General features: G+C 49.9%; 3 protein-coding genes across 5 annotated transcripts in view; 1 reads left to right on the forward strand and 2 right to left on the reverse strand.

The window, feature by feature from the left end:
* The window catches only part of PAIP2 (poly(A) binding protein interacting protein 2), a 22202-nt gene extending 17395 nt beyond the window's left edge, over positions 1 to 4807 (forward strand). The window contains exon 4 of the mRNA XM_002806592.7: positions 3811 to 4807. Within this exon, the coding sequence (XP_002806638.2) occupies positions 3811 to 3867 (57 nt within the window). The 3' untranslated portion in view covers positions 3868 to 4807. The remainder of the gene's footprint in view (positions 1 to 3810) is intronic.
* SLC23A1 (solute carrier family 23 member 1) lies at positions 2267 to 16998 on the reverse strand. Of its 3 annotated transcripts, none has more exons than XM_008985703.5 (15): positions 16911 to 16998; positions 16198 to 16311; positions 15602 to 15759; positions 14498 to 14586; positions 14269 to 14336; positions 13925 to 14106; positions 13681 to 13801; positions 13400 to 13556; positions 12931 to 13078; positions 12399 to 12504; positions 12037 to 12166; positions 11788 to 11931; positions 11189 to 11284; positions 6439 to 6702; positions 2267 to 2693 (listed from the first exon to the last, which is right to left on the reverse strand). In XM_008985703.5, the coding sequence occupies exons 1-14, from the start codon at positions 16944 to 16946 to the stop codon at positions 6458 to 6460; spliced, it is 1794 nt and encodes a 597-aa protein (XP_008983951.1). In that variant the 5' UTR covers positions 16947 to 16998; the 3' UTR covers positions 2267 to 2693; positions 6439 to 6457. The 3 variants fall into 3 exon arrangements, with proteins under 3 accessions (XP_008983951.1, XP_078216727.1, XP_078216726.1); XM_078360600.1 differs by lacking the exon at positions 2267 to 2693 and adding an exon at positions 4805 to 5038; XM_078360601.1 differs by lacking the exon at positions 16198 to 16311.
* A 5193-nt stretch (positions 16999 to 22191) lies between these two features.
* On the reverse strand, positions 22192 to 24785 carry MZB1 (marginal zone B and B1 cell specific protein). Its single transcript, XM_002744218.7, has 4 exons — positions 24552 to 24785; positions 23047 to 23171; positions 22636 to 22746; positions 22192 to 22545 (listed from the first exon to the last, which is right to left on the reverse strand). Exons 1-4 carry the CDS (start codon positions 24726 to 24728, stop codon positions 22389 to 22391), a joined length of 570 nt encoding a protein of 189 aa, XP_002744264.3. The 5' UTR covers positions 24729 to 24785; the 3' UTR covers positions 22192 to 22388.
* Between the last annotated feature and the right edge of the window lie 597 nt (positions 24786 to 25382).

Here is a 25382-nt window from a genome sequence, read left to right on the forward strand (position 1 = left end):
GGGCAACAGAGTGAGTGTCTGACTCAAAAAAAAAAAGCTGAGTGAGGTGGCTCATGCCTGTAATCCCAGCACTTTGGGAGGCCGAGGCAGGTGGATCATGAAGTCAGGAGTTCGAAATCATCCTGGCCAACACAGTGAAACCCCATCTCTACTGAAAAATTAGCTGGTTGTGGTGGTGCATGCCTGTAATCCCAGCTACTCAGGAGGCTCAGGCAGGAAAAGCACTTGAACTGGGAGGCATGGATTGCAGTGAGCTGAGATCATGTTATTGCACTCCAGCGTGGGCAGCAGAGCTAGACTCTGTCTCAAAAAAGAAAAAAAAGAAATTGTGCTGCCTTTTTTCAATGAAGGCAGTCTCACGACATAGAGTGACTTCTGGCAACACTGTGGAGCTAGTCTTAGACTTCTAGCCCCTGCTTTTAGTCCTGATATTTCCCTAGGGTACTTAAATGTCCTAAAGAATGAATAATTTTAAAACACAATATTACCATGTTACTTGCCCATATAAAAATAGCTTGATGGAGAAGTTTTGCTCTTTAATCTTGTCTTGGCTGGGCATGGTGGCTCATGCCTGTAATCCCAGCACTTTGGGAGGCCGAGGCCAGCAGGTCAGGAGTTCAAGACCAGCCTGACCAACATGGTGAAACCCCATCTCCACTAAAAATACAAAAATTAGCAGGGCATGGTGGTATGTGCCTGTAATCCCAGCTACTCAGGAGGCTGAGGCAGGAGAATTGCTTGAACCCAGGAGGTGGAGGAGGTTATGGTGGAAGTTGCCATTGCACTCCAGCCTGGGTAACAGAGTGAGACTCCGTCTCAAAAAAAACGTAAGCATTCAGTGAAATATGCAAATTTTTATCTGAAAGGTAAAAATTTCAGAGATCTTTTCCTGACCCAGGGTTTCATTGAGGTACCCAGTTTGTTTGGAACTGTGGTTTAATAAAGAATTTTACGGCTGGGCGCGGTGGCTCACGCCTATAATCCCAGCACTTTGGGAGGCCAAGGCAGGTGGATCACAAGGTCAAGAGATCAAGACCATCCTGGTCAACATGGTGAAACCATGTACTAAATTAGCTGGGCATGGTGGCGCACGCCTGTAGTCCCAGCTACTCAGGAGGCTGAGGCAGGAGAATTGCTTGAACCCAGGAGGTGGAGGTTGTGGTGAGCTGAGATCGCACCATTGCACTCCACCCTGGGTAACAAGAGTGAAACTCCATCTCAAAAAAAAAAAAAAGAATTTTATAAGCTCTTGGCAGAAAAGAAACACAAACCTAGATTTGCCTTTTTTGTTAAGTGTCTCATTGCTAATGCTATAAAAAGTTTTCTTTGGGAATTGTGATAACTAAATATCACCACTAGAGTAGAACTGGTAGCGTCCACTGAACTATAATCTGTACCCTGTAATTACCTATGAAGCATTAAATACAAAAATCAGTTCTTTAGTTGCATCCCAACATGCTCAGTTGTCTGGGCATGTTGATTTTTTTTAAAGTACTTCAGAAGATATATTATATAGCCAACCTGCCTGAATTGGGCATTTTGAAACCATTCTTCTAAAGGATGGTGTAGAGAACCCTGACATTTACATTGTGGTATAGCCTTTGTTGCAGTAAGCGATGGTAACCCATTTGAGCAGCTGTATGATCTGAACAGTCTGTGGGGGTATGATTACTTATGGCTACATTAGTCACCATAAATAATCCCAGTTGCCCTGTAATGTATAACTTTAATCTGGACCCTGTATAATTCCATAGTACAGAAGCTGTACTATGATTTGTTCTTTTCAGTCTATTTGGTATTACTTCATTTCATTCTTATTCTTCTGTCACTCTGAAAAGATTGTTCATTTAAGAAGACTATGTTGTGGTGGCTCATGCCTGTAATCCCAGCACTTTGGGAGGCCAAAGTGGAAGGATCACTTTGACTCAGGAGTTTGAGACCAGCCTGGGCAACATAAGGAGACCCTGTCTCTACAAAAAGTTTAAGTTAGCTGGATGTGGTGTCACAGGCCTGTGGTCCCAGTTACTAGGGAGGCAGAGGCTAGAGGATAGCTTGAGCCCAGGAGGTCGATGCTATAGTGAGCTGCGATTATGACACTGCACTCCAGAATGGGCAATGAGTCCCTGTCTCAAAAAAGAGAAAAAGAATGCTGCTTTTTTTTCCTTAAACTTCACACTTTTAAAGTGTAGATACAGTATTTCCCTTGGAGGAAGGGAGTGTATATCCTGTCCAAAGAAAATGCTGTGTATAAATTACAAAACTGAAATTATTTCTCAAACATGACATTTAATATTATGCATTAGTCTTGAAGTGATGTAGGGTCAGATTCAGTGTAAAAGCCTGCCAACATACCTACATTTCAGGCCCTGGAACCTGCCCTCATTTCTTTTTATTTTTATCAACTTGCAATCTAAAATATCGCAGAGGAAAATTTCTAGCTGTTCTTCCTAGATGCTGACAAGTCTACTTAGGAGAGTAAAGATTTAGCGACATAGCATAACATTGGTATAAGTCTTTAAGACTCAGACTTTGCTCCCCTGCCCCCTTTTTTTTTTAACTGATGCACAAAATGGAATCCCAGAGAAAAGTGACTTATCTGAATTTACATAGAAGTTAGGGGTAGAGCTGGGATTTTGGACTTAGTTCTTCTTGTTTCCCATGTAGTTTTCTTTTCCCGTTTTTTGCCATGCTTCCTGTGGGAATTAGAAGACGGCAATTGTCGAAAAACAACTCCACATTTTTAGTGAGGATTCTTTTTTTTTTTTTTTTTTGAGATGGAGTTTCTCTCTTGTTACCCAGGCTGGAGTGCAATGGTCTCGGCTCACCGCAACCTCCGCCTCCTGGGTTCAGGCAATTCTCCTCCCTCAGCCTCCCGAGTAGCTGGGATTACAGGCACGCGCCACCATGCCCAGCTAATTTTTTGTATTTTTAGTAGAGACGGGGTTTCACCATGTTGACCAGGATGGTCTCGATCTCTCGACCTCGTGATCCACCCGTCTCGGCCTCCCAAAGTGCTGGGATTACAGGCTTGAGCCACCGCGCCCGGCCCTTTAGTGAGGATTCTAAAGTAAAATTAATCCATCAACTCCACTAACTTTAATCATAATTTCAACACTTGTTTAGCATTACACTTGGTACTTAAGGATCTAGGTGTTTAAAGAAAGCTACATACCATAATTCAGTTAACAGAATTCCTTCTTCTGTTAATTTATATGAAGTGGCCCTTTAATTTATATGAAGTGGCCCTTTAATTTATATGAAGTGGCCGGGCGCAGTGGCTCACGCCTGTAATCCCAGCACTTTGGGAGGCCGAGGTGGGTGGATCACGAGGTCAAGAGATCGAGACCATCCTGGTCAACAAGATGAAAACCTGTCTCTACTAAAAATACAAAAATTAGCTGGGCACGGTGGTGCGCGGCTGTAGTCTCAGCTACTCGGGAGGCTGAGGCAGGAGAATTGCTTGAACCCAGGAGGCGGAGGTTGTGGTGAGCCGAGATCGTGCCATTGCACTCCAGTCTGGATAACAACAGTGAAACTCCGTCTCAAAAAAAAAAAAAATTTATATGAAGTTACTGGATTTCTGATTACACTTAAGCAAACTGAATTTTAATTCCTACTTCTCTTTAGAAAATTGATGCAATTTGTTATGATATATAGGTTACATCTGGTTCCTCCTTTTTGGGGTTAAGTATAGTCTTAAAGTTCTTTTGTCTTACTCTTTGGAAGGTGTTTTTGCATAAGGATCTAGGTTGAATGAGTATCTGAAACTATCTGTTAATGAACTTGCTTTTTTATATACTTATTTTCCAGGTCAAGAGCAATCTGAATCCAAATGCAAAGGAGTTTGTTCCTGGGGTGAAGTACTAAAATATTTGAGTAGACGGGGCCCTCTTTTGGTGGATGTAGCACAATTTCCACACTGTGAAGGCAGTATTAGAAGACTTAATTGTAAAAGCTCTCTCTTGTCACTGTGTTACACTTATGCATTGCCAAAGTTTTTGTTAGTCTTGCATGCTTAATAAAAGTGCTGAGACTGTTATTAAGTAAAAAGCTGTCAAACATTTACTGAAAATAGAATTGGCCCCATGGCTTCATGTGAAGACAGCAAGGAAAGAAGCACCAGTCAAGTTGTGAACAAGCACCAAATTAAAAGACCTAAACCTTACTAAATTGTCTTTTTTTGAGGCTAAACTGTCCCTTAGTATTAACTAACAGTTGTGTCTAAACTTTAAAATCAGTAAATTTAATTTGAGTTCCAACTGTTAAGCATATTTCTCAGTTCAGACTTAAATTTGATTATGTCCCCATCAAAAAGAATCTCCATTTTCTGAAGGTCTGTTAGTTAATTTGAGATAATTTGTTATAGACAGGTATGTCATATTACTGAGGCTACAAGGTAGTTAGCAGACTGAGTGCCAGGTTTTTTTGATATGTTATTGTGTTCTAATGTTACATCTGAGGAAGTATATACTTTGAGAATTGTAACTCATAAGGGATTCACTGCATTATAGCTATGCCTGTGTGGAGTCTAACATATGACCAATACCAACCCATCATCCAGCTGAACAAAGATACTGTAACATTATGATTTGAGTGGTGCTTTTCCTTGCTTTGTTAACCATCACAAGAGTCTGCAGCACAACTTTTCTTTTAACAAAGCTAGAACAGTTTTGGCTTCTTAAACTTCATATTTGGGTAGGTTAAGCTGCCATACGTGTTCAGTGTGAATAGTGTTTAAGTTGAAAATATTGTAAAAAAATTATATTTTTTCAAAAATATTTAAAAAAATAAATAATAGTAGAACTGAGCAGATGGTTGTGTTTATTGGTGCTGGAATGTACTGTAGTAATGTTACTTTAGTATGGGCCCAGTGCCTCAGGATTACCTTGCTGGCAGAAATGCTAAGCGATCAGACTTTGTTAGATTTCCAGCTAACAGATATGTTGCCGTGCAGGTATCTGTTCAGAATACAGCAGTAGAATAATCCATTGCCCATCCTTGCTTCTTAATCACCTCAGGCTGCAGTGTCAGAGGAATCCTAGACAGCCATGTAAGAAACTTTATGACTGACCAATATGATGGTGACCTTACTTTAATAGAACCTCCATTGTCTTTTGTTTTTCACAAGGGCTCTTCTTGAGCTTGTTAGGTTGAAAAAGATTAAGAAAGTCATGTAGTCATTTCTGACTCACATTCTTCTGGGAGAGGGGTTCTTTGGTGTGTGCACCTGTGCCCCAGTGTGTGGGTTTTTTGTTTGTTTTTGGAGACGGAGCCTCGCTCTGTTGATCAGGCTGGAGTACAGTGGCGCCATCTCACTTCATTGCAACCTTCACCTCCCAGGTTCAAGCAATTCACCTGCCTCAGCCTCTCTAGTAGCTGGGATTACAGGTGTGCACCACTATGCCTGGCTAATTTTTATATTTTTTTAGTAGATACGGGGTTTTGCTGTGTTGGCCAGACTGGTCTCAAACTCCTGACCTCAGGTGATCTCTCACAAGAATAAAGATTCTCAAATGTAGCCTTTGTTGTGGAAAAATTTTTAAAAAGAAAAGGGGGCTCTAGCCAGACTTCCTGGATGTGAATCCTGTGATCATGGCCATGTCACTTAACCCTTCCTTTCCACATCTCTAAAATGGCAGTAATAACTGTCTCTGGATTATGTGAGTAGTTAATACATATAAGCATTTAAGACAGTCTCTGGCACATAGAAAGTCCTGTTTTAAGTGTTGTTATTTTTACTATGAGGAGTCATTTAGGCTAACCTCTCTTTTTGGGAACTTTTCTGTTTGAGGGAACATGCACTTTGAAACCATGTCAGTGTTTAAAGAGCCAGGCATCTGCATTCAGATAGTGACAGAAGGTTTCTGAGCATCAGCTGCCCATGCGTTACGAAGCCCTAAGGACAAATAATCACCTCATCAGGGCCTGTACAGACATCATTTTAGGATAAAGGCATCCTGTTTTTAGAGGGTTTTAATTTTATGATGTTATTGAAATAAGGTGCAGTGTATATGCGAGGATTTTTCCTGTTCTTGTGCTGTACTTCTCAACCTTTTCCATGTTACATATCAAAGTGATACTAGTTTAAGATACTGGAGTACAAGAATGAGGTTGCCCGTGGCTGGAGTTCTTAGCTCAAGGACTCCAGTTGGCCCAGATTTTGCCCAGGTATATGGAAGACTAGAGGATCTGCATTTCAGCATACTTGTAGCCTCTTAGTGGCCCATGCCAGTTGAGAAGTTCTGCTCTTACTATGAAATGGCAAAGGATTTCCAGCCAAAATCCATATATTGACTTTTTACCCAGTTCACCATCTCTTTGAGGACATTCAAACAGGTTGCAGGAAAGGAAACTTAGTAGTTTGGTTTTTCTTTGATTTAAAGCATAAGAATGTTTTGATTATTCAACCCTCTCACAAAAACTATAGACACATCCTACCTTTCCTGGAAGTCATTTTTTAGACCTTGGTGCACACAGATGCAGTTTCTGTATTTTCTGGAGTGTCTTCTGGAATTGGAAACTGATCTTTTGAACTTGAAAATCCTTTGAAGACTGGGCAGATAGGAATATATTTCAGAAAAGCAGTTCTTTTTACTATGCCCATCCCAATGGGGAAATCGTAGCTCTTGAGGCTGGAAGATGTGTCACTGTTGGCATGAGCCCCAGCCTTCCACTGTATCAGACCACGCTCTTCTGGGCTCCCTGGAAGAGGACAATGGGGTCATTTACCAGGGCCAGCAACCCTCAGCTGCCTCTACTTCCCATAACCCAGTCCTAAGGCAGACTTCTGGAATCAAGTATCTTCCTTAACTATCATCTGGTCCTAAAAAGCAGCTGTATCGTTTCTGAGCTCCTAACTTGGCCAGAACTCTAAGGAACACTAAAAGATACTCGTTATGATTAGTATTTATTATGTAACCACAGTGTGCCAGGCTCTGTGCTAAGTGTTTTAATTTCATTATCTTGTTTCTTCAAAACATACCCCTAGGAGGTGTATAGGTACCATTATACAAAAGTTTAAGATGAAGAAAGGGACGAAAAGGTTAAGTAATTGTCAGACTAAATCTGTGTGTGGCTAATGTGTGTTAGGCCCATGGGGACCAAATTGGGCCCAGATTGTGTTCTGGGGGTAAGGGAAGCATATTTTGAAACACTATAATCAGTATTAATATTTAGTATTATGATTCTGTATGTGAAAAATAAACTCATTTTTACAATACAAACTTCAGAAAGTCAAGCTAAATAAAATCTTTGATGGTGGTAGGAATATGCCAAGTTTTATTTATATATATAAATACACACACACACACACACACACATATATATATATAATTTTTTTTTTTTAGACAGAGTCTTGCTCTGTCGCCCAGGCTGGAGATTTCGGCTTACTGCAACCTCCACCTCCCAGGTTCAAGCAATTCTCCTGCCTCAGCCTCCCGAGTAGCTGGGGTTACAGGCACATGCCACCACACCGGCTTATTACTATATTTTTAATAGAGATGGGGTTTCACCATGTTGGCCAGGCACTAGTCTCAAAACTCCTGACCTCAAGTGATCCACCCATCTTAGTCTCCCAAAGTCCTGGGATTACAGGCATGAGCCGTTGCGCCCAGCCAATAATTTTTACAACTAGGAATTCTTTCTCAGGTCAGGGAGGGGCACATGAGATCTCGGGTTTTCGTAAGAGGGCTGGGATCGACAAAGACTGAAATACTGTAAATATAGCAGAAGGAGTGGAGATGTTCACTTGCTGGTGGCCCAGGCCAAGAACAAACCCATGAGTGACACAAACCATCTGATGTTCCAGAATCTCACAGGAGAGGGCACTGAGGGAAGGTAGAGTCCTCAGGGAAGACCACCTGGAAGAGACACTGTTTGACTGGGCTTGGCTGTACAAAGGGCACACACAGGTGGGCAGAGTAGAGTGGGATGAACCATAGATTTGGCATAGGACTATGTTCCTGGCATCTGATTACCTTACACCACTGCCAAAACACACATGGCAGCCAGCCCAGAGCTTTCTCTAGCTAACCAGTCAGCCTGCCCACTACATCCCGACCTTCAGTGCCTTCTCTGCTTCTCCAAGCCCCCTTCTTTTTCCTAGGCCTCACCTACTCTCTCTCATCAGGAAACCCTGCCAATAACTCCAGCCCAGCTTCACTGGCTTCATTGCGCACTTAAATCCTGTTTTACCACCTACTGTGTGACAGGAGCTCCTCTAAACAAATTGTTACTGACTTAACACTTTTTGGAATATCCTCTTCAGTGTGATTCCAGGCCAACCTGGTAAGCTCTAGCAGCATTTGCTGAATTAAATGGACTGCCCTCTAAGGTTGGGCTATGGATAGGTAAAGAGAAAGAGCAAGTGCAAAGTGGCCCATCCCCAGCAGGTTGTTAAGGACCGAGAAAGGCTTTTGCTATTCCATGGTTAAGGATGTGGTTTTGAAACAGCTAGACCTTGGTATGAATCCAGGTTGTGTGACCTTAGGCAAGTGACTTAACCTCTCTGAGCTTTAGGTTCCTCAATGTATACTGCTGAGCTTATGTGGCATGACACACAGGGTGATTCCTGGCAGGGACAGTTATGATGCTCAGATGGGTTGAAAGGTGGGGTGTGAGAGACTCAGGCAGTTTGCAGCTGTCTTTAAAGACATCTGGATAACTCAGTCTAGCTACCCAAGTCACAAGCCTCTTGATACACAGGCACCTCTACCCAGATGCTCTCCATCTCCTCATATTCCCTAGGTATTGAGGCTACCACTTGACTGTCTCAGGGCCATAGGATGGTCTGTTCCAGCCCCCAGTTCAGCATCCTTTAAAGGGGGGGTGAGTACCATGTTCAAATACCCACCCATCCACCCACAGGACAGCTGCTACCAAGAGCACCCTTCCTTTGATTCTGCCTAAAATCCTATGGGGAACCCTGGCCCTCCTCTGCCCTTCCTTGGGAGAGGGAGGCCAAGGTGGGTGGATCACCTGAGGTCGGGAGTTCGAGACCAGCCTGACCAACATGGAGCAACCCTGTCTCTACTAAAAATACAAAACTAGCCGGGTGTGGTGGCACATGCCTGTAATCCCAGCTGCTCGGGAGGCTGAGACAGGAGAATGACTTGAGCCCGAGAGGCAGAGGTTGCTGTGAGCCAAGATAGCACCATCGCACTCCAGCCTGGGCAACAAGAGCGAAACTCCGTCAAAAGTGTATATATACATATATATATATACACACACACATACATATACAGAGAGGAGAGAGGGGGGGGAGAGAGAGAGAGGGAGAGAGAGGAGAGGGAGAGAGGAGAGAGGGAGAGAGGAAAGAGGGAGAGAGGGAGAGAGGAGAGAGGGAGAGAGAGAGGAGAGAGAGAGAGAGAGAGAGAGAGAGAGAGAGAGAGAGAGAGAGGAGAGACCAGGTATGGTGGCTCACACCTATAATCCCAGTACTTTGGGATGTTGAGGCTGGAGGATCACTTGAGCTCAGGAGTTTGAGACCAACCTTGGCAATAATGTAAGACCCCCATCTCTACCAAAAATTTAAAACTTAGCTGGGCATGGTGGCATGCACCAGTAGTCCCAACTACTTAGGAGGCTAAGGCAGGAGGGTCACTTAAGCCCAGGAGTTTGAGGCTGTAGTGAGCTATGATTGTGCCACTGCACTCCAGTATGGGTGACAGACTGAGATCCTGTCTCAATTAAAATATATATCCCAGATTTGTGATGTTTTAATTTTGTGACTGTGACTTCGTGGTCATAGTTTTTGAGGAGAAGTAAGACACTTCGCTCCACCTGACCTATAGTAGATGTTTGGTAAATGTTAACTGTTAGTTATCAGAGCACTGGTGACATTTATTTTATACATTTACTGGCACCTTTATGTGGGCCCCACAAAGTATCCTCAATCTTTGCAAAAAACTCTGGTACCAGAGGGAAATGTTGGTGGCTCTTCTAGTCGCCATTGTGACATATTTGGAGTGGATGGATTTTGCCAACAAACTGATGCTGCATTTATCTCTGTCCTGCTCTTAAGAAAGCAAATATACTCCTCAGCCTGGTGGCTGTTAGAAAATAGATGTTGGGCACAGTGGCTCACGCCTGTAATCCCAGCACTTTGGAAGGCCAAGCCGGGCGGATCACCTGAGGTTGGAAGTTCAAGACCAGCCTGACCAACATGGTGAAACCCCATCTCTACTAAAAATACAAAATTAGCAGGGCATAGTGCCACATGCCTGTAATCCCAGCTACACAAGAGGCAATCGCTTGAACCCAGGAGGCGGAGGTTGCAATGACCAAGATTGTGCCATTGTAGTCCAGCCTGGGCAACAAGAGCGAAACTCCATCTCAAAAAAAAAAAAAAGGCCAGGTGCAGTGCCTCATGCCTGTAATTCCAGCACTTTGGGAGGCCGAGGCAGGCGGATCACTTGAGGTCAGGAGTTCAGGATCAGCCCGGCCAACATGGTGAAACCTCCTCTCTACTAAAAATTACAAAAATTAGCTGGGCGTGGTGGCATGCACCTGTAGTCCCTGCCACTTGGGAGGCTGAGGCAGAAGAATCACTTGAACCTGGGAGGAGGAGGTTGCAGTGAGCTGAGATTGCTCCACTCTACTCCAGCCTGGGCAACAGGGTGAGACTCTGTCTCAAAAAGAAAAAAAGGGCCGGGTGTGGTGGCTTATGCCTGTAATCCCAGCACTTTGGGAGGCTGAGGCGGGTGGATCACGAGGTCAAGAGACCGAGACCATCCTGGTCAACATGGTGAAACCCCGTCTCTACTAAAAAAATACAAAAAAATTAGCTGGGCATGGTGATGCGTGCCTGTAATTCCAGCTACTCAGGAGGCTGAGGCAGGAGAATTGCCTGAACCCAGGAGGTGGAGGTTGCAGTGAGCTGAGATTGCGCCATTGCACTCCAGCCTGGGTAACGAGCGAAACTCCGTCTCAAAAAAAAGAAAGAAATGGAGAGGAAAGGATTCATAGGACTCAGCAGTAACTCTCCTGGCTCCATCCTCTTCAAGACCTCTGAGGCATGTCTGTGCCTCATTCTCTCTCTCCCTCTAACCTGTGGGTACTCCGCCAGCTTATCTGTTCCTGCAAGGCCTGCATCGCCTGGGACCTAGCCACAGCTCCAGCTTAGAGGCTATCTGTTGGAGTACATGAATTCAGCCTAGTTTTTCTTTCCCCTCCCAGGACGGAACCATACCTGGCACTGTGTTATCAAGTATGAAAGCAAGGCACCCGCCCACAAACATCTCCGTGGTCAGCAGCACCGTCAGAATCTGATCCACTTCAAGAATGCCTGTGGAATAGGCCAAGGGCCAATGGGTGTCATTGTCCAATCTGGAGATCAGAGTTCAGGGACTTTTTCTTGTGCAGCCATGGCAAAGGAACAGTACAAATCCCTGTCTCAAACCTATCTTTGCCTCTGTCTTTCCTATCTCTGGGTTCAAATCCCAATTCTGCCAGTTGCTTGCCAGTTGTTGACTTGGGATAAGTCACTGAACCTCTCTGAGCCTCATGTTCCTTATCCGTAAAGTTGAAATGATAATGGATAAATAATGAATATAGATCAATAGATAAATAGAGCTGTTTTGAAAATTAAATGAGCACATGTAAAGCTCAATATCTGTCCACAGGAAATGTCTTAGTAAAGGGCAGCTGTGACCCAGCCTCTCAGCTTGATTCACATCCAGAGTTGGGTAGGATTTGTGATTCTAGCCGTGTGGAGCCTTTGAGGGAGGAGGCTGTGCTCAAAGTTTTGGGCCCTCCCCACCTTTGGAGACAGTAAACAGCAGGAGGCACCTGTATTGATGGCGCCAGGGTTCGACTCCAGGTAATTGGGCAGCGTGAGCCCGAAGAACATGGAAAATCCGAGCACGAAGAGGTTGCGAGAGGAGTTCATGTCCACGAACTGCAGGTTGGACAGCCCCACAGCTGTAATCATGCCTAAGGGCGCAGAGAACCGCTGGAGCGCCGCGCACGCGCAGTCCACGCGGGTCCCCACCACTCGGCGACCCGCGCCGCCCTCCAGGGCCCGCGCCAGACACTCACCAAAGAGAGTGCAGAACATGCCCCCCAGTATGGGGTCAGGGAGCGAGGCGAAGAGGGCAGTGAACTTGCCGATAGTGCCCAGGACCAGCATGATAACTGCACCGTACTGCACCACGCGCCGGCTGCCCACCTGCCAGGGAGCCAGAGGCGGAGCTAGACCTGGGGGCGAGGCTGGGGCGGGGTTAGTTCCGGGGGCGGGATCTGTTATAAGAGCGAGGCAAAAACCGGCTGGGGCTTCAAGCGAGGGCGAGGCCTCTCAAAGACAGGGTGGGGCTAAACCAAAGTTGGGACAGGGTTGGGGCGGGGCCTGCAGCCCAAGGAATTAGGGCGGGACTTGGCGCTGCTCCGGCTCTTCGCGACACCTTGGTAATCCCCAGGACGCCAATGTTGGGACTGGAGGAGGTGGACCCGTTGCCCGTGCCCAATAGCCCCGCGATGATGCAGCAAATGCCTTCGGTGAAGATGCCTCTGTAAGGAAAGGGTGAGTCCCGGAAACTCGGTCCAGCCTCTGCACCAGCCTGTGTTCCCCCCCGACCGCCGCACCTACTCCTGTGGGCAAGTCTGGCCTTCAATTTCCTCCTCTGTAAAATGGGGATAAATGCTGGTGCCCGTCTCACAAATGCTTCACAGATTGCATAAGAATGCATAGCCAGAGCCAGGCACAAGAAGGGCTGTTAATGACGGTGGTTCCCTTCGGACTCTGCCATCTACTCAGCTACTCCCAGCAACCACACAGAGGGTGATGAGAGGGCACCCCCATCGCATACTCAATGAGGTCTGGAGCCTGTTCCCGACTTGCCCAAACCTACCCCCTAGGCCTCCACCCCGTTCATGTGTGTGCTTCCTTGTGGGGGTCCTGAGGAGATCAGATACTGAGGAGGGCAGGTAGGCTACCTGTTGATAGCATGTACTGGAGGGGGTGGGGCACCAGCCAGGCGCGCACAGGCGTAGTAGTCTCCGATGGACTCAATGATGCCTGCTAGAGTGGCGCTGAACATTCCCAGGACTGCAGCCGCAGTTACTGTGGGCAGGCCCCACTGACCTGTGCCGGAGGGAGGCAAGAGGGTGGTTACAGTGAGGAGACTGTGATGGTCAGGAATAGATAGCGCAGTGCTAGAGGGCGCAAGGGCAGGTAAGGGGACCTTGAACTGGGATGGGAGCCGAACAGTTGTGGGAGCTTATTTGGATCACTCAGAGTCAGGAAGTGGAACTGAAGATTTGTCTAAGTAAAACACCACTCTACTGGGCGCATTATAAATGTGCAGCTAATGCTAGGTGTGTCACCTGCTGGATTGTGGTCACCAGGGGTCTGTCTCATAGGTGGTCTCAGTTGGGGGCAGAGGGGCCAAGGGGTGTTGCTCACAGGGGTAGGGGATTCGGATCCAGGGCGCAATAGCCATGACATCACCACGGGCATCAGTTCGTGCCTGGAAGCCATAGGCTTTCGGGTCTGTGGGCAGCACGTCCGTCAAGGTCAGGACATAGCAGAGCAGCCATACGGTCATGATGGCCAGCATGATCTGAAGCAGGGGTTGAGGGGGCACTGAAGGCATTGGAGGTCTCAGTCGGTCCAGGCTAACCAGATCCCACCTCAGCCAGAGTCCTGGCCATTGTCCCAGCCCCAGCCACCTTCCAGGTCCTCACAGGAAACATTTTGAAGATCTGGATGCGGAGGACAGTGAGGCCCTTGCCCCAGCTGTAGACAGGCAGCAGGAAGGTGAGGTTGCGCAGGTACTGGGAGAAGAGGATGATCAGGAGAATGGAGCTGGGGGCAGAGGCACAATCAGGAAGTGGATGGTAGGCCAGGCTGGGGCCAGGAGCCAGGATGAAGGACATGAAGAGGGTGGGGTGCTGAGCTGGGGAGGGATCAGGCCTGGTGCCTGCTCACCAAGCTGAGATGCCCCAGTGGGAGCCAGCTCGGTCGCCAGCAGCTTGGAAGACAGAGAGGCCGATGAGGGAGACAGTGGGAGTGACTGTGAGAGGCCCAATGTAGTTGAGCAGGGCCCCAGGCAGCCCCAGCAGGCCAATCACCACCTCCACCACGCTGGACACCATGATTGCACCCTGGACCTGGAAGGGCAAACATCAGCTGTAAGTCACCATAACTTGGCAGCTAGCAGGATCAAAGCTTCTGGACCACCTCCTCAAATCCCCAAACTCCAGCGGCCACCCTCACTCCCATATAGCCCCTCCTCAGGACCCAGCCTCTTCCACTCTTACATGCAAACCCACCTCCCGTATCCGTGGGTGCCAGATATGAGAGGTATTCAGGGGCAGACTCCAGTTACCGTAGATCTCCTCTGGGGGTTGAGTCAGGACATACATGAACCAGGTACAGAGACAGATAGGGAGAGAAGATGCTGCCTTGGCTGCACCCGGTGTCTGCACCCAGGACAGGCTCAGACCTCCAGGTCTCTAGACCTCCCCTTTTCCCCTGTGCAGACCCCAGAAGTGTACCCACCTTCCGGAGGGCATTTCCATCTCTCCAGAGCCAATATGGCTTTGGCTGGAACCAGAAATGCAAAGGCACTGGCCTGGAACAGAGGCAGCCTGGAGGAGAGGCAAGAGCAACAGGGGAGGTAGGAGTGGGGTGGGGCAGGGTGGGGAGGAGGGATATAGTTGTAGGGACATCGGGAAAGGAGGGCACAGAAAGAGGGACAGAGACACGAGGGACAAGGGCACATGGAAGTCATTGAGGCCCCAGGGAAGACCATCTCTAACATTTTGGTGGTTCAAGGAAGAAAACAAATGGAACCCCCAGCTCAAAACGTGCCCCTTTTCCTTCCTCCTGCCAGCTCCTGCACTGTGAGGAGAGAGCAGATGGCTGGAAGTGGCCAGCTCAGTTCTCGAATCCAAGCTCCTCACACATCTTCCCCTGCCTCCCACTGCCCAAACAGCTCAAATGCCACCAGGCCTAGGGCTTTGCTCTTGGGGCGTGGGGCCCCAGGAGGGTGGGCTACTGAAGAGGCCAGCACTGGCCTTGGGAGCCAGCTCAGTGCTGCCATTTGGGCAGTATTCAGAATAGGCCTTAAGAGAGGAGAGCCGGCTGGGTGCAGTGGCTCACACCTGTAATCCCAGCACTTTGGGAGGCCAAGACGGGCGGATCACCTGAGGTCAGGAGTTCGAGATCAGCCTGACAAACATGGAGAAACCCTGTCTCTACTAAAAATACAAAATTAGCTGGGAGTCATGGTGCATGCCTATAATCCCAGCCACTCGGGAGGCTGAGGCAGGAGAATCACTTGAACCCACAAGGCTGAGGTTGCAGTGAGCCGAGATTGCACCATTGCACTCCAGCCTAGGCAACAAGAGTTAAGCTCTGACTCAAAAAAAAAAAAAAAGGGAGAGCCAATGAGGGCACATTCCCTTAAATCTGCAGATGCCTGGTCTCCGAAGTGCACCTAGATCAAGGTGCCCAGGGTCAAGGCCTCTCTCTAAGGCTGGCCTGGGATAGGAGAAGCAGCTGGATGTAGATAGTGGCTTTTTTTGTCTCACCGGCATCCTCTGGGAGACCACCTGCTCCTGCTGTGTGGATCACAGTGGGGGGGGGGGCTGGGCAGCTCACCGGATGCCCAGGGTGGTCTGGATGAGAGTGGTGATGCCCACGCATGTGAAGATGGTGCCGATGAGCTGACTGACCATGTGTTGGTCATGGCCCACACACAGCGCCTCGGCCAGCAGGAAGGGCACGGCGATGGTGCCACTGAAGCATGTCAGGTAGTGCTGGACAGAGGGAGGGAGCAGAATGCATAAGGCAGGACCCCAGAGCTCCAGGGAGAGGGGACAACCTAGTGTCCTCACATCTGCATCAGCAAGCCTGGACCTGCACTGCCCGCCCAGTACTGGCAGTCCCACAAGAGATTCCCAGAGAGCTAGTGCTCACCACTCTGGAATTACTAATCTCTGCTCAAGTTACTCCTGTGGCTTCTGTGGAGTGGGCTCTGCTCTCCGTCACCAACGCTCCACCTCGAAAGCGTCACACGCCCCCAGGGAGTTCATCTTCTCTCAGAACCTGACCTCTTCCCCAGCCCTGCCTGCTGACAGCCACTGTGCTGACCTGTTTTCTCTTCCTGTTACCCAAGATACTCCCTGCTGGCCAGGGAGGGGCTGGAGGCCCTGGGAAGTGCACAGGGTGAGGGCAGGGAGGCCCTGGGGACCCACCTGGAAGCCCAGCAGGATGCACAGGTACCAAGGTGGCACGTCCTCGATCTTATACAACATGTCAAACTTGGGCTCTGTGGGTAGGGGCATCGGGGGGTCCCTGGTGGATTCATGCTGGGGGCAGCAGAGAGAAGTAGCTTAGGGTGGAGTAATGGGGACAGGCAAAAATCCATTCTGCCCTGGAATCCATCAGGTAGCCCAAGTGGCCATTCAGCAACTGAGAGTAGGGTCCCTGCCCTCCCCAGCAGTCTATCCACCCGGCTGCCAGTCGGTCTGGCCACAGTTGTCTCCCCCTTCACATTACTTCCTGCAGGGATGAGTCTACTGTGCCGGCTTCCAGAGCCCTCAGGACCTGGCATTCTAGCCAGGGAAATGGACCCCTAAGTCAGAAGTCTTGGGGACCACAGGAGAGGGGGCTGAGAGGGCTCGAGACTGTGGACAAGCCCAACCTGGTCCCACTTCTTTCCCCTAGAGATCCTTAGGATGTCACTGGAGGGGAGGTTGGGCCCCTCCTGAACCCCAACCTGAGTCAGCCAGTCCCAAAGCTGACGCCTCCTTTATCCCCACCTCCACCCATCCCCCAGTTGCCACATTCAGTTTGGGCCAGTCAGTCTATTGAGTTCATCAGAACATTTATCTCTGGCCTCCGGGGAAAAGGCCTGCACCTGCACAGGCCCTCCCACCCCCACCACCCCACCCCCAGTCCCCAGCACCTGTGTCCGGCCCTTGGGGTCCTCCTGGGCCCTCATCTCTGGGGCACAGGTTTGAGTTGTTCCTGAGGAGAAGAGGGGATGACTTTACGAAGGCCAAGGAGGAGGACTTTACTCCACATATCAGGCATTGTTCGAAGTAAATCTGTAACCAGATGCCCAGCTCCGGATTGCGAAAGGGGGGCCCATACAAAGGTAACCTATTAACTTTCACTAGAGTAGTAAAGGCCACCCAAGCCTCTGACACATGTGTTCTTCCCAGCCTGCATCTGTGCCTGGGTGCCGGACCTGTTCTTGTTTTCCAAGAGAGGGCCAGAGTCGAGTCGAGGGGTGAGGACCGGAAATTTACCAGGTCCCAGGTGAGGGGAGAGAAGAAGGAGTGGAAACCAGCATTTATTATGTAACACCCTGTATAAGGCCCTTCCTCACTTATTTATTTTTTTATTTTTTTGAGACAGAATCTCACTCTTGTTGCCCAGGCTGGAGTGCAGTGGCGCGATCTCCGCTCACTACAACCTCTGCCCCCTGGGTTTAAGCAATTCTCCTGCCTCAGCCTCCCAAGTAGCTGGGCTTATAGGCATGTGCCACCATACCCAGCTAATTTTGTATTTTTAGTAGAGTCGGGATTTCTCCATGTTGGTCAGGCTGGTCTCGAACTCCCGACCTTCAGGTGATCTGCCCACCTCAGGCTCCCAAAGTGCTGGGATTACAGGCATGAGCTACCGCACCTGGCCCCTTCCCCACTTTTTAGTAACCGATTAATCATTATCATCATCATCATCACAGTCATTCTTGTTATTGAGGAATGGCCTTGTGTCAAGAAACATGGATAAGCACTGTCCCGAGTAGCCCCTGTGCTGGGTGGTATTCACCCCTTTCACAGCAGAGGAAACAGATTCAGTAGATGTGGTTTGACACAAGCCAAGCAGATAGCAAGGTTGCAGAAATCAATCCTAAAATTCAAGTTGGTCTGAGCTGCCTTAACCCCATTACCACGCACCCCTCAGGGTCCCTGAGGCAGGCAGCAGATGGGCCCCTGCAGGTGGAGCTGCCTAGGCTGGCCCGGCCTGGCCTGCACCCTGGGTCAGGACACTGATCCCTTTCCCCTCCCAGCCATATAATTTCTGGGACCCAGTGCAAAGTAAGAATGTGGGGCCTTTGTTCCAAAAGTATGAAGAATTTAAAGACAGCAACAGTAGAGCATTGGATGGAGCATAGGGACTTTCTACGCATCGGGCCCTGTGTGGCTGCCCATCCCAGCCCAGGAAGGTAGTCCTGTGCTCACGCCGTCTCCCCTCCTCTCAGGCCCAGCCTAGCCTGGCCCTAGGGCCTGAGGATGGCAGAGGGGGACATGGGGTGGGGGTGCTAAGAGCTTAGTCTCCTCAGCTGGTGAGGGCCGGGCCTGAGGTTCCCATTCTGTTCCCCTCTGGGCTGCCCCCGCCCCAGCACTCTAGGGTCCACCTATTTCTGAGTCGTTGTGCCCATGGCCAGGCCCTGCCCAAAGGGTCCAGGGGTAGCATCACTCTCCAGCTGGGCAGCAGCTTCATGTCACAGCCCTGAGTCTGCCTGTGTGTCCGGTGTCCACACTTCCTTTGTCCGCCTGTCCTCTCCTCTCCCTCTTGGCTCCTGCTCCCAGAATTCCAAAGTTGCTGGACCAGTTTGAAGCCTCTGCAACTTCCCAGCACTTTCCTCTCCACCCTATCCTCCCAGAACTCCCCAGGGGGCTGTGGAGACCAAGCCCCACCCCTTGCACACACAGCTCCATGGACACTCAATTCAACCCAAACCACATAACACACATAGAGAATGAGGTGAAGAGCAAGGTCCCAGATCCACAGTGGCAGGAAGGGGCCCACACACCCAGAGCTGGTGCAGCCTCTAATCAGCCCACAGAAACACAGGTCCCCGTCATGGAGGCCTGGCTCCACACGCGGTCCGACTACAGCTCAGTAGGGTTCTTGGGCCCTGACTCTCCTCCTGGTGTCTAGGGGTTCTCTCCTGAGTGAAGGCCAGGGAAGATGGGGCTTCAGGCAGGTCCTGGAACAGGTAAAGGATGGAAGGGGCTGAGTGCAGCTCCCAGGAAAGTGGCCAGGGCCTGCCCAGGCACCTCCATTCTCCCCGCAGCCTACCTCCCCTGTCCCCTAAGTCTGAATCCCCTCCCAGCCTGCTACTACTCAACCTGAGACTTGGCCCGAACCTCTTCTGTTGTCTAAGTTTTGGTTTCTGCATCTGTCAAAGGGGGATCAGATTGTCTTACACATGGCTCATGTGCAAAATAGAAGTATTTTTTTTAAGACAAAGTCTCGCTGTGTTGCCAGGCTGGAGTGCAGCGGCATGATCTTGGCTCACTGCAACCTCCGCTTCCCGGATTAAAGCTATTGTCCTGCCTCGGCCTCCTGAGTACCTGGGATTATAGGCACCCGCCACCACGCCCAGCTAATTTTTGTATTTTTAGTAGAGACAGGATTTCACCATGTTGGCCAGGCTGGTCTCCTACTCCTGACCTCATGATCCATCCGCCTCGGCCTCCCAAAGTGTTGGGATTACAGGGGTGAGCCACCATGCCCAGCCTATAAAAGTATTTCTAAAAATAGGGTTAGAATGTTCTGTCTTTCCTCTGAGGGCTTGCGCAGATCAGAGACGCTCACAAAGGAAACTGCAAGTCCTGGTACCACCGATCTGTGGTTCCAGACCTGGGCAGGGCCAGGAAAAGGCCCCAGCCAGAATTTCCAGGGAAAGCAGCACTGAGAACCAAAATGTTGAATCTGGCTGGTCAAAAACCTGGGGCCCAACCATACCAGCTGGGGTCAAAGGCAGAGTGTGGAAAGTGAACAGCTACTGAGTGTAGACCCAGTGAGCTGTGTGCTCTGGGAGGTGCAGACAGCATGGAGTGGCTGGAGTAGGTGTGCCACAAGGCGGCCTGCGTGCGTGGAGTGGCTGGAGTAGGTGTGCCACAAGGCGGCCTGCGTGCGTGGAGTGGCTGGAGTAGGTGTGCCACAAGGCAGCCTGTGTGCAGTTTTCCTTGGTTTTCTTTTCTCATGATGGCTCTGAAGACCTGGGATGTCGCTGAAACTGCCTTTGCAAAATTATGATTGAGGCAGTGAAAGAGATCTAATTTAATCAGCTCCATCTTGCTTCTAACCTCCAACCTGTCCTTCTTCATTCCTGTGTGAAGGCTGAACTCACCTTGGGAGAAACTTAGTTTTTCCTTTATAGTTTAAAAAAAAGACAATAACAGCCCTTTCTCAAAGCAGATCTCCTTCTCGCCTGGGGACTAGATGGCCTTTGTAGGACTATTAGCCACAACATTAGAAATGATGGTTTAGGAGTCATGCAGCTGGAGGCTACAAGATTCTGACCATCTCTAAACTGCTCCTAAGATCAGTGCTTGAGATACTTTGCAGACCCTGCACTTGATAGATCAGCTGGCACTGCCCAGATCGATCTTGTGGCTCCCACCTAGGAACTGACTCAGCACAAGGAGACAGCTCCGACTCCTTGTGATTTCATTCCTGACCAATCAGCACTCCTGGCTCACTGGCTTCCCTGCCATCCAAGTTGTCTTTAAAAACTGCTGCCCAAATGGTCGGGGAGACTGATTTGAGTAATGAAACTCTGGTCTCCTGTACGGCCAGCTCTGCATGGATTACTTTTTATTGCAAAGCCCCCATCTTGAGAAATCGGCTCTGTCTAGGCTGTGGGCAAGGTGAACCCCTGGCCAGCTACATCACCACGCGATTGATGGCTCTCTCTTACCTCTGGAATTTGTAGGGATGTACATTTGGCCTGCTGCAGGAAGGATGTAATATTGTGAAATATATATTTGGTCTTTGACCTCATTTCCTGGAGTATAATTTTTAAAATCTTAAAATCCCCGAAGTGACATATTTTTGTGTGTTAATAATTGACTGATGGCTGGCAGCCCCTAGGATAGCTTCAGGACAGGGGCTGGTTACCAGAGAAACCAAGGCAGGATTTCAGCCCCCCATCCCACCCTCGTCAAGGGAGGGCAGACAGGCTGGAGGGTAAATTGTTCACCATTGGCCAATGGCTTAATCAGTCATGCCTATGTAATGAATTCTCCACAGAAACTCAAAAGGACAGGGTTCAGAAAGCTTCTGGATATGGAACACGTGGAGGTTCCTGGAGGGTGATGCATCAGTTGAGGGCGTGGAAGCTCCGAGCCCATTCCCCATACCTTGGCCTGAGCATCTCTTCATCTGTATCCTTTGTAACATCCTTTATAAGAAACTGGTAAACATTTCTCTGAGCTCCATGAGCCACTCTAGCAAATTAATTGAACTCCAAGAGGGGGCTGTGGGAACCTCATCTTGAAGCCCATAGGCCAAAAGATCCAGAGGCCTGGACTTGGAATTGGCATCTGAATGGGGTCAGAATGGGGGGCTGAGCCCTCAGCCTGTGGCTCTGACGCTATCTCCAGGTAAATAGTGCCAGAATTGAATTTTGGAGGGCACCCAGCTGGTGTCGGCTGCAAAACTGCTTGCCTGGTGTGTGTGGGGAAAAGCCCCACACATTTGGTCACAGCTGTCTTCTGTGTTGTTGTGTGATAGAATAGAAAAAGCATTTTGGGCCGGGCGCGGTGGCTCAAGCCTGTAATCCCAGCACTTTGGGAGGCTGAGGCGGGTGGATCACAAGGTCAAGAGATCGAGACCATCCTGGTCAACATGGTGAAACCCCATCTCTACTAAAAATACAAAAAATTAGCTGGGCATGGTGGCGCATGCCTGTAATCCCAGCTACTCAGGAGGCTGAGGCAGGAGAATTGCCTGAACCCAGGAGGCAGAGGTTGCGGTGAGCCGAGATCGCACCATTGCACTCCAGCCTGGGTAACAAGAGCAAAAACTCGGTCTCAAAAAAAAAAAAAGAAAAAGAAAAAGCATTTTGAAGGCCAGGCCTGGTGGCTCATGCCTGGAATCCCAGCACTTTGGGAGGCCAAGGTAGGCGGATCACCTGAGGTCAGGAGTTTAAGACCAGCTTGGCCAACATGATGAAACCCCGTCTCAACCAAAAATACAAAAGTTAGCTGGGCATGATGGTGGGTACCTGTAATGCCAGCTACTTGGGAGGCTGAGACAGGAGAATCGTTTGAACCCGGGAGGCTGAGGTTGCAGCAATCCGAGATCACCCCACCACAGTCGAGCCTGGGTGACAGAATGAGTCAAAAAAAATTTGAGAGTGTTTTTTTTTTCTTAGAAGGGTTATCAGCAGAAATACCAATGTCTGTACTCCCAGCCCTCCAAGCACCTTTTGCAGAGAAAAGAAATGAGGTCACTGGGTTTTATTTGAGTCCAGAGGGGAAGGCCTTGGCTCCCACCCAGGCCCCAGTGCCCTGAAGCTGGAGGAGGGATACAGGGTGGCAGCACAGAGCAAGGCCTTCCTGCTCTCCTGGCTGCTTGCAGACGGGGAGTGGAGACCCTCGGAGCAAGCCCACCTTCCTTCAGAAAAAGGCACGGTCTGGGACTAGAGTTCTTCTCTTGTGTTTGACACCTCCTCCGAGCAGGCCCTGTGGGATCCCCGACACAGCAATGCCTCCAGAGCCCCTTGGCCTTGTTGGTGGGCTTCATAGATCTGGTCTTCTCCAAACTCCCCCAGGTAGTGAAAACAGGTCCTGGAGAGCCTAGGGGAACCCAGCAGGAGGCTCAGACGCTGCCCAGCCCACACCAAGGCTCCAGAAGCTTCATTCTATTCCCCAAACCCCGGGCGTCACCTGGTGGGCCAGGGTCCCCCTGTGACCATCACGCTGATGCTTGGCTCTCGCCCCTTGCTAAGTCCTGGGCCTGTGAGGTGTTTCACTTGGTCCACTTCTCGAACTCCGTAGCTGGTGGCAGTGGGGAGAAGAATACAGCTTTGGCAAAGAGAGACTCATCTCCACACCAAGCTGGACATGCTGGGCGTTTGCAGAATTCAGAGAGGGAAAGCCCTTGGCCCAAGGTCACTGTGCTGGCCATCTGCTCTCCCACTTGCTCTCAGCTCCAGAGCCCAGACTTCATCCCAGCCAGACCCTCTCTTGAACCAGAGTCCTAGTGAGGTATATGTGTGGTGTAGTGGGTGAGTGGGAATCTCCACCCACTAGCCCTGACCTTGGAGGATGGAGGTGGAGGCAGAATTGGCAACTCACTCCTGCCAGTTCCGAGAGCAGCTCCGGTCCAGGACATCCAGGTAGACAGACTCGCTCAGTTCCTGCTGCCCCCCGGAGTTTGGGGAATGAAGTTTGGTCTCTGCCTTTGCTAGATTTTGCCACATCTGGAGCAAGGAGGGAGTGGGAGCCAGGGCCTCAGGACTGCTGCTCAGTTAGGGGGAGGTGGGGAGGATAGGAGCTGAGTCTCTGGGGAGAATGAGGTGGCAAGAGAGCCGTTTGAGCAGGAAGCACCTGTAAGGCTGCTGCACGACCCTGCCCCCGCCCCCAAAGCTCCCTGGGATTGGGGTGGGGGATGGGGAGGAAATGCTGAAGTGATAGGTGAGGCCTGGGCACTGGTGCCCCTCCTCCAGGCCACACCTGCCCAGTGGCACGTGCCATTTAATTTAATTAATTAATTAATTTTGAGACAGAGTCTCACACCATCCATCACCCAGGCTGGAGTGCAGTGGTTCAATCTAGGTTCACTGTACCCTCTGCCTCCAGGTTCAAGCGATTCTCCTCCCTCAGCCTCCTGAGTAGCTGAGACTACAGATGTGTGCCACCACACCCGGCTAATTTATTTTAACTTTTTAGTAGAGACAGGGTTTCATCATGTTGGCTAGGCTGGTCACAAACTCCTGACCTCAGATGATCCACCCACCTCAGCTTCCCAAAGTGCTGGGATTACAGGTATGAGCCACCTCGTCCAGCCGGCACATGCCTTTTTTTTTTTTTAATTCTGTTGCCAAGGCTGGAGTGCAGTGGCACGATCTTGGCTCACTACAACCTCTGCCTCCCAGCTTGAGGCAATTCTCCTACCTCAGCCTCCTGAGTAGCTGGGATTACAGGCATGTGCTACCACACCCAGCTAATTTTTGTATTTTGTATTTTTAGTTTCACCATGTTGGTCAGGCTGGTCTTGAACTCCTGACCTCGTGATCCACCCACCTCGGCCTCCCAAAGTGCTGGGATTACAGGCGTGAGCCACCCTGCCTGGCCGCATGCCATTTTAAACCACAAGAACAAGGAAAGAAAAACTAGAGCCTAATCTTCAATAGCACCTGTACTCCCAGGCCCCCCCACCCCACAGAGACACTGGCATGCAGGCATGCTCAGCAGAGGTGTGTGTGGACCCAGACACATGAATATTCACATGCAGGCACTCACATGTGTGCACAAGCACCATGTACACATAGTCAAAGCCGCCCCGTCAGGTCTGGGGAGGGAATCCAGACCCAAGGATGGGCCTGGAAAGAGAGAAGTCCAAGGGCAAGTGAGTGATTCCCTGGGGTCTCAAGATACTATGGAGGTGTCCCAGATTGTTTGCTCCGTTAGGTGGGCAGATGGGTAAACTGAGGCATGGAATATAATGAAAGGCTGCGTCTGTGGCTTGATGCCCAGTGGTGGGGATTGGGGATCAAAGGCTGGTGGTGGAATGTGAGGTGGATGGAAGTGTCTGGCATGAGGAGTATGGCAGGGCAGGGTGACAGTGGTGAAAGACTCACCTGGTAAGCCACAGCTCTGCAGGCATCGCAGCGCAGGTGAGAGGGCATGTGGGTTGAGTACTTCTCCTCATCGTCCAGTTGTGGGGCAGTGGCTGTGAGTGGGACCCTGTCCCCGAGTCCCCCTGGGATGGCCCAGGCTCTGAACAGCAGCAGCAGCAGTGACAGTGACAGCCTCATGGCCCCAGGAGCCAGCTCAGCAAGTACAGTCTGTGGCTGAGATGCAGATGTGTGTGTGCTTGTATGGTGTGGGGACCGCCACAGAACACCTGGCCTAGACCAATGGGGAACTGACACCTCACCCCTCCCCTTCCTTCCCATTCCCTCCTCTAGGGCCCTGGAGATGCCACGTAGACATGTCCTCTAGCTGGACCCTGGCTCCAGCCATCTAAGCTCCATTTCACAGATAGGAAGCAATGAGGCAAGAAGAGGGGTTGGGCCTGGGCAGGAACACATGGGGGCTGATACCTCCCACATCCTGTGATCTGGCTGAGTGGCAGGCACTGTGCTGAGTGCCTTGTGGGAAGAGGTGGTTGGCTGCTGTCATCTTTTTTTGTTTCTGAGAAATGAGACTGTCATGTTTATACTGCCCCTTCTGACACAAAGGCTCAGAGAGTGGAGACAAATCCAAGGCCACATAGCTAGAGGGGCCCTGCTGAGAAACCCAAGCCTAATTGACCCCAGAGCCCCCGGCCACTCAACCACCAGAAGGAATGAGGTGTGGCTGCGAGCCTTCTGGGAGGCAAATTCAGGGAGACAGGGATGCTACAATGTTTCAAAGACACACATGGCCTCCTTCCCTAGCCCTGAGGTCCCCTTCACCCAGGCACCCAG

The sequence above is a fragment of the Callithrix jacchus genome, chromosome 2 (assembly GCF_049354715.1).
Source record: "Callithrix jacchus isolate 240 chromosome 2, calJac240_pri, whole genome shotgun sequence".
Classification (NCBI taxonomy): Eukaryota; Metazoa; Chordata; class Mammalia; order Primates; family Cebidae; genus Callithrix; species Callithrix jacchus.

Excerpts from the sequence above, each read along its gene's own strand:
- SLC23A1 (XM_008985703.5), bottom strand. The coding sequence starts at position 16,946 with ATGAGGGCCCAGGAGGACCCCAAGGGCCGGACACAG. Across the intron at positions 14,587-15,601 it reads CAGACCACCCTGGGCATCCG|GCTGCCTCTGTTCCAGGCCA; the intron begins GTGAGCTGCCCA and ends CCTCTCCTCCAG. Across the intron at positions 6,703-11,188 it reads ACTTGATAACACAGTGCCAG|GGAGCCCAGAAGAGCGTGGT; the intron begins GTATGGTTCCGT and ends GTCCTCTTCCAG.
- MZB1 (XM_002744218.7), bottom strand. The coding sequence starts at position 24,728 with ATGAGGCTGTCACTGTCACTGCTGCTGCTGCTGTTCAGAGCCTGGGCC. Across the intron at positions 23,172-24,551 it reads GCAGAGCTGTGGCTTACCAG|ATGTGGCAAAATCTAGCAAA; the intron begins GTGAGTCTTTCA and ends TCCTTGCTCCAG. Across the intron at positions 22,546-22,635 it reads GGGGGACCCTGGCCCACCAG|GCTCTCCAGGACCTGTTTTC; the intron begins GTGACGCCCGGG and ends GGGTTCCCCTAG.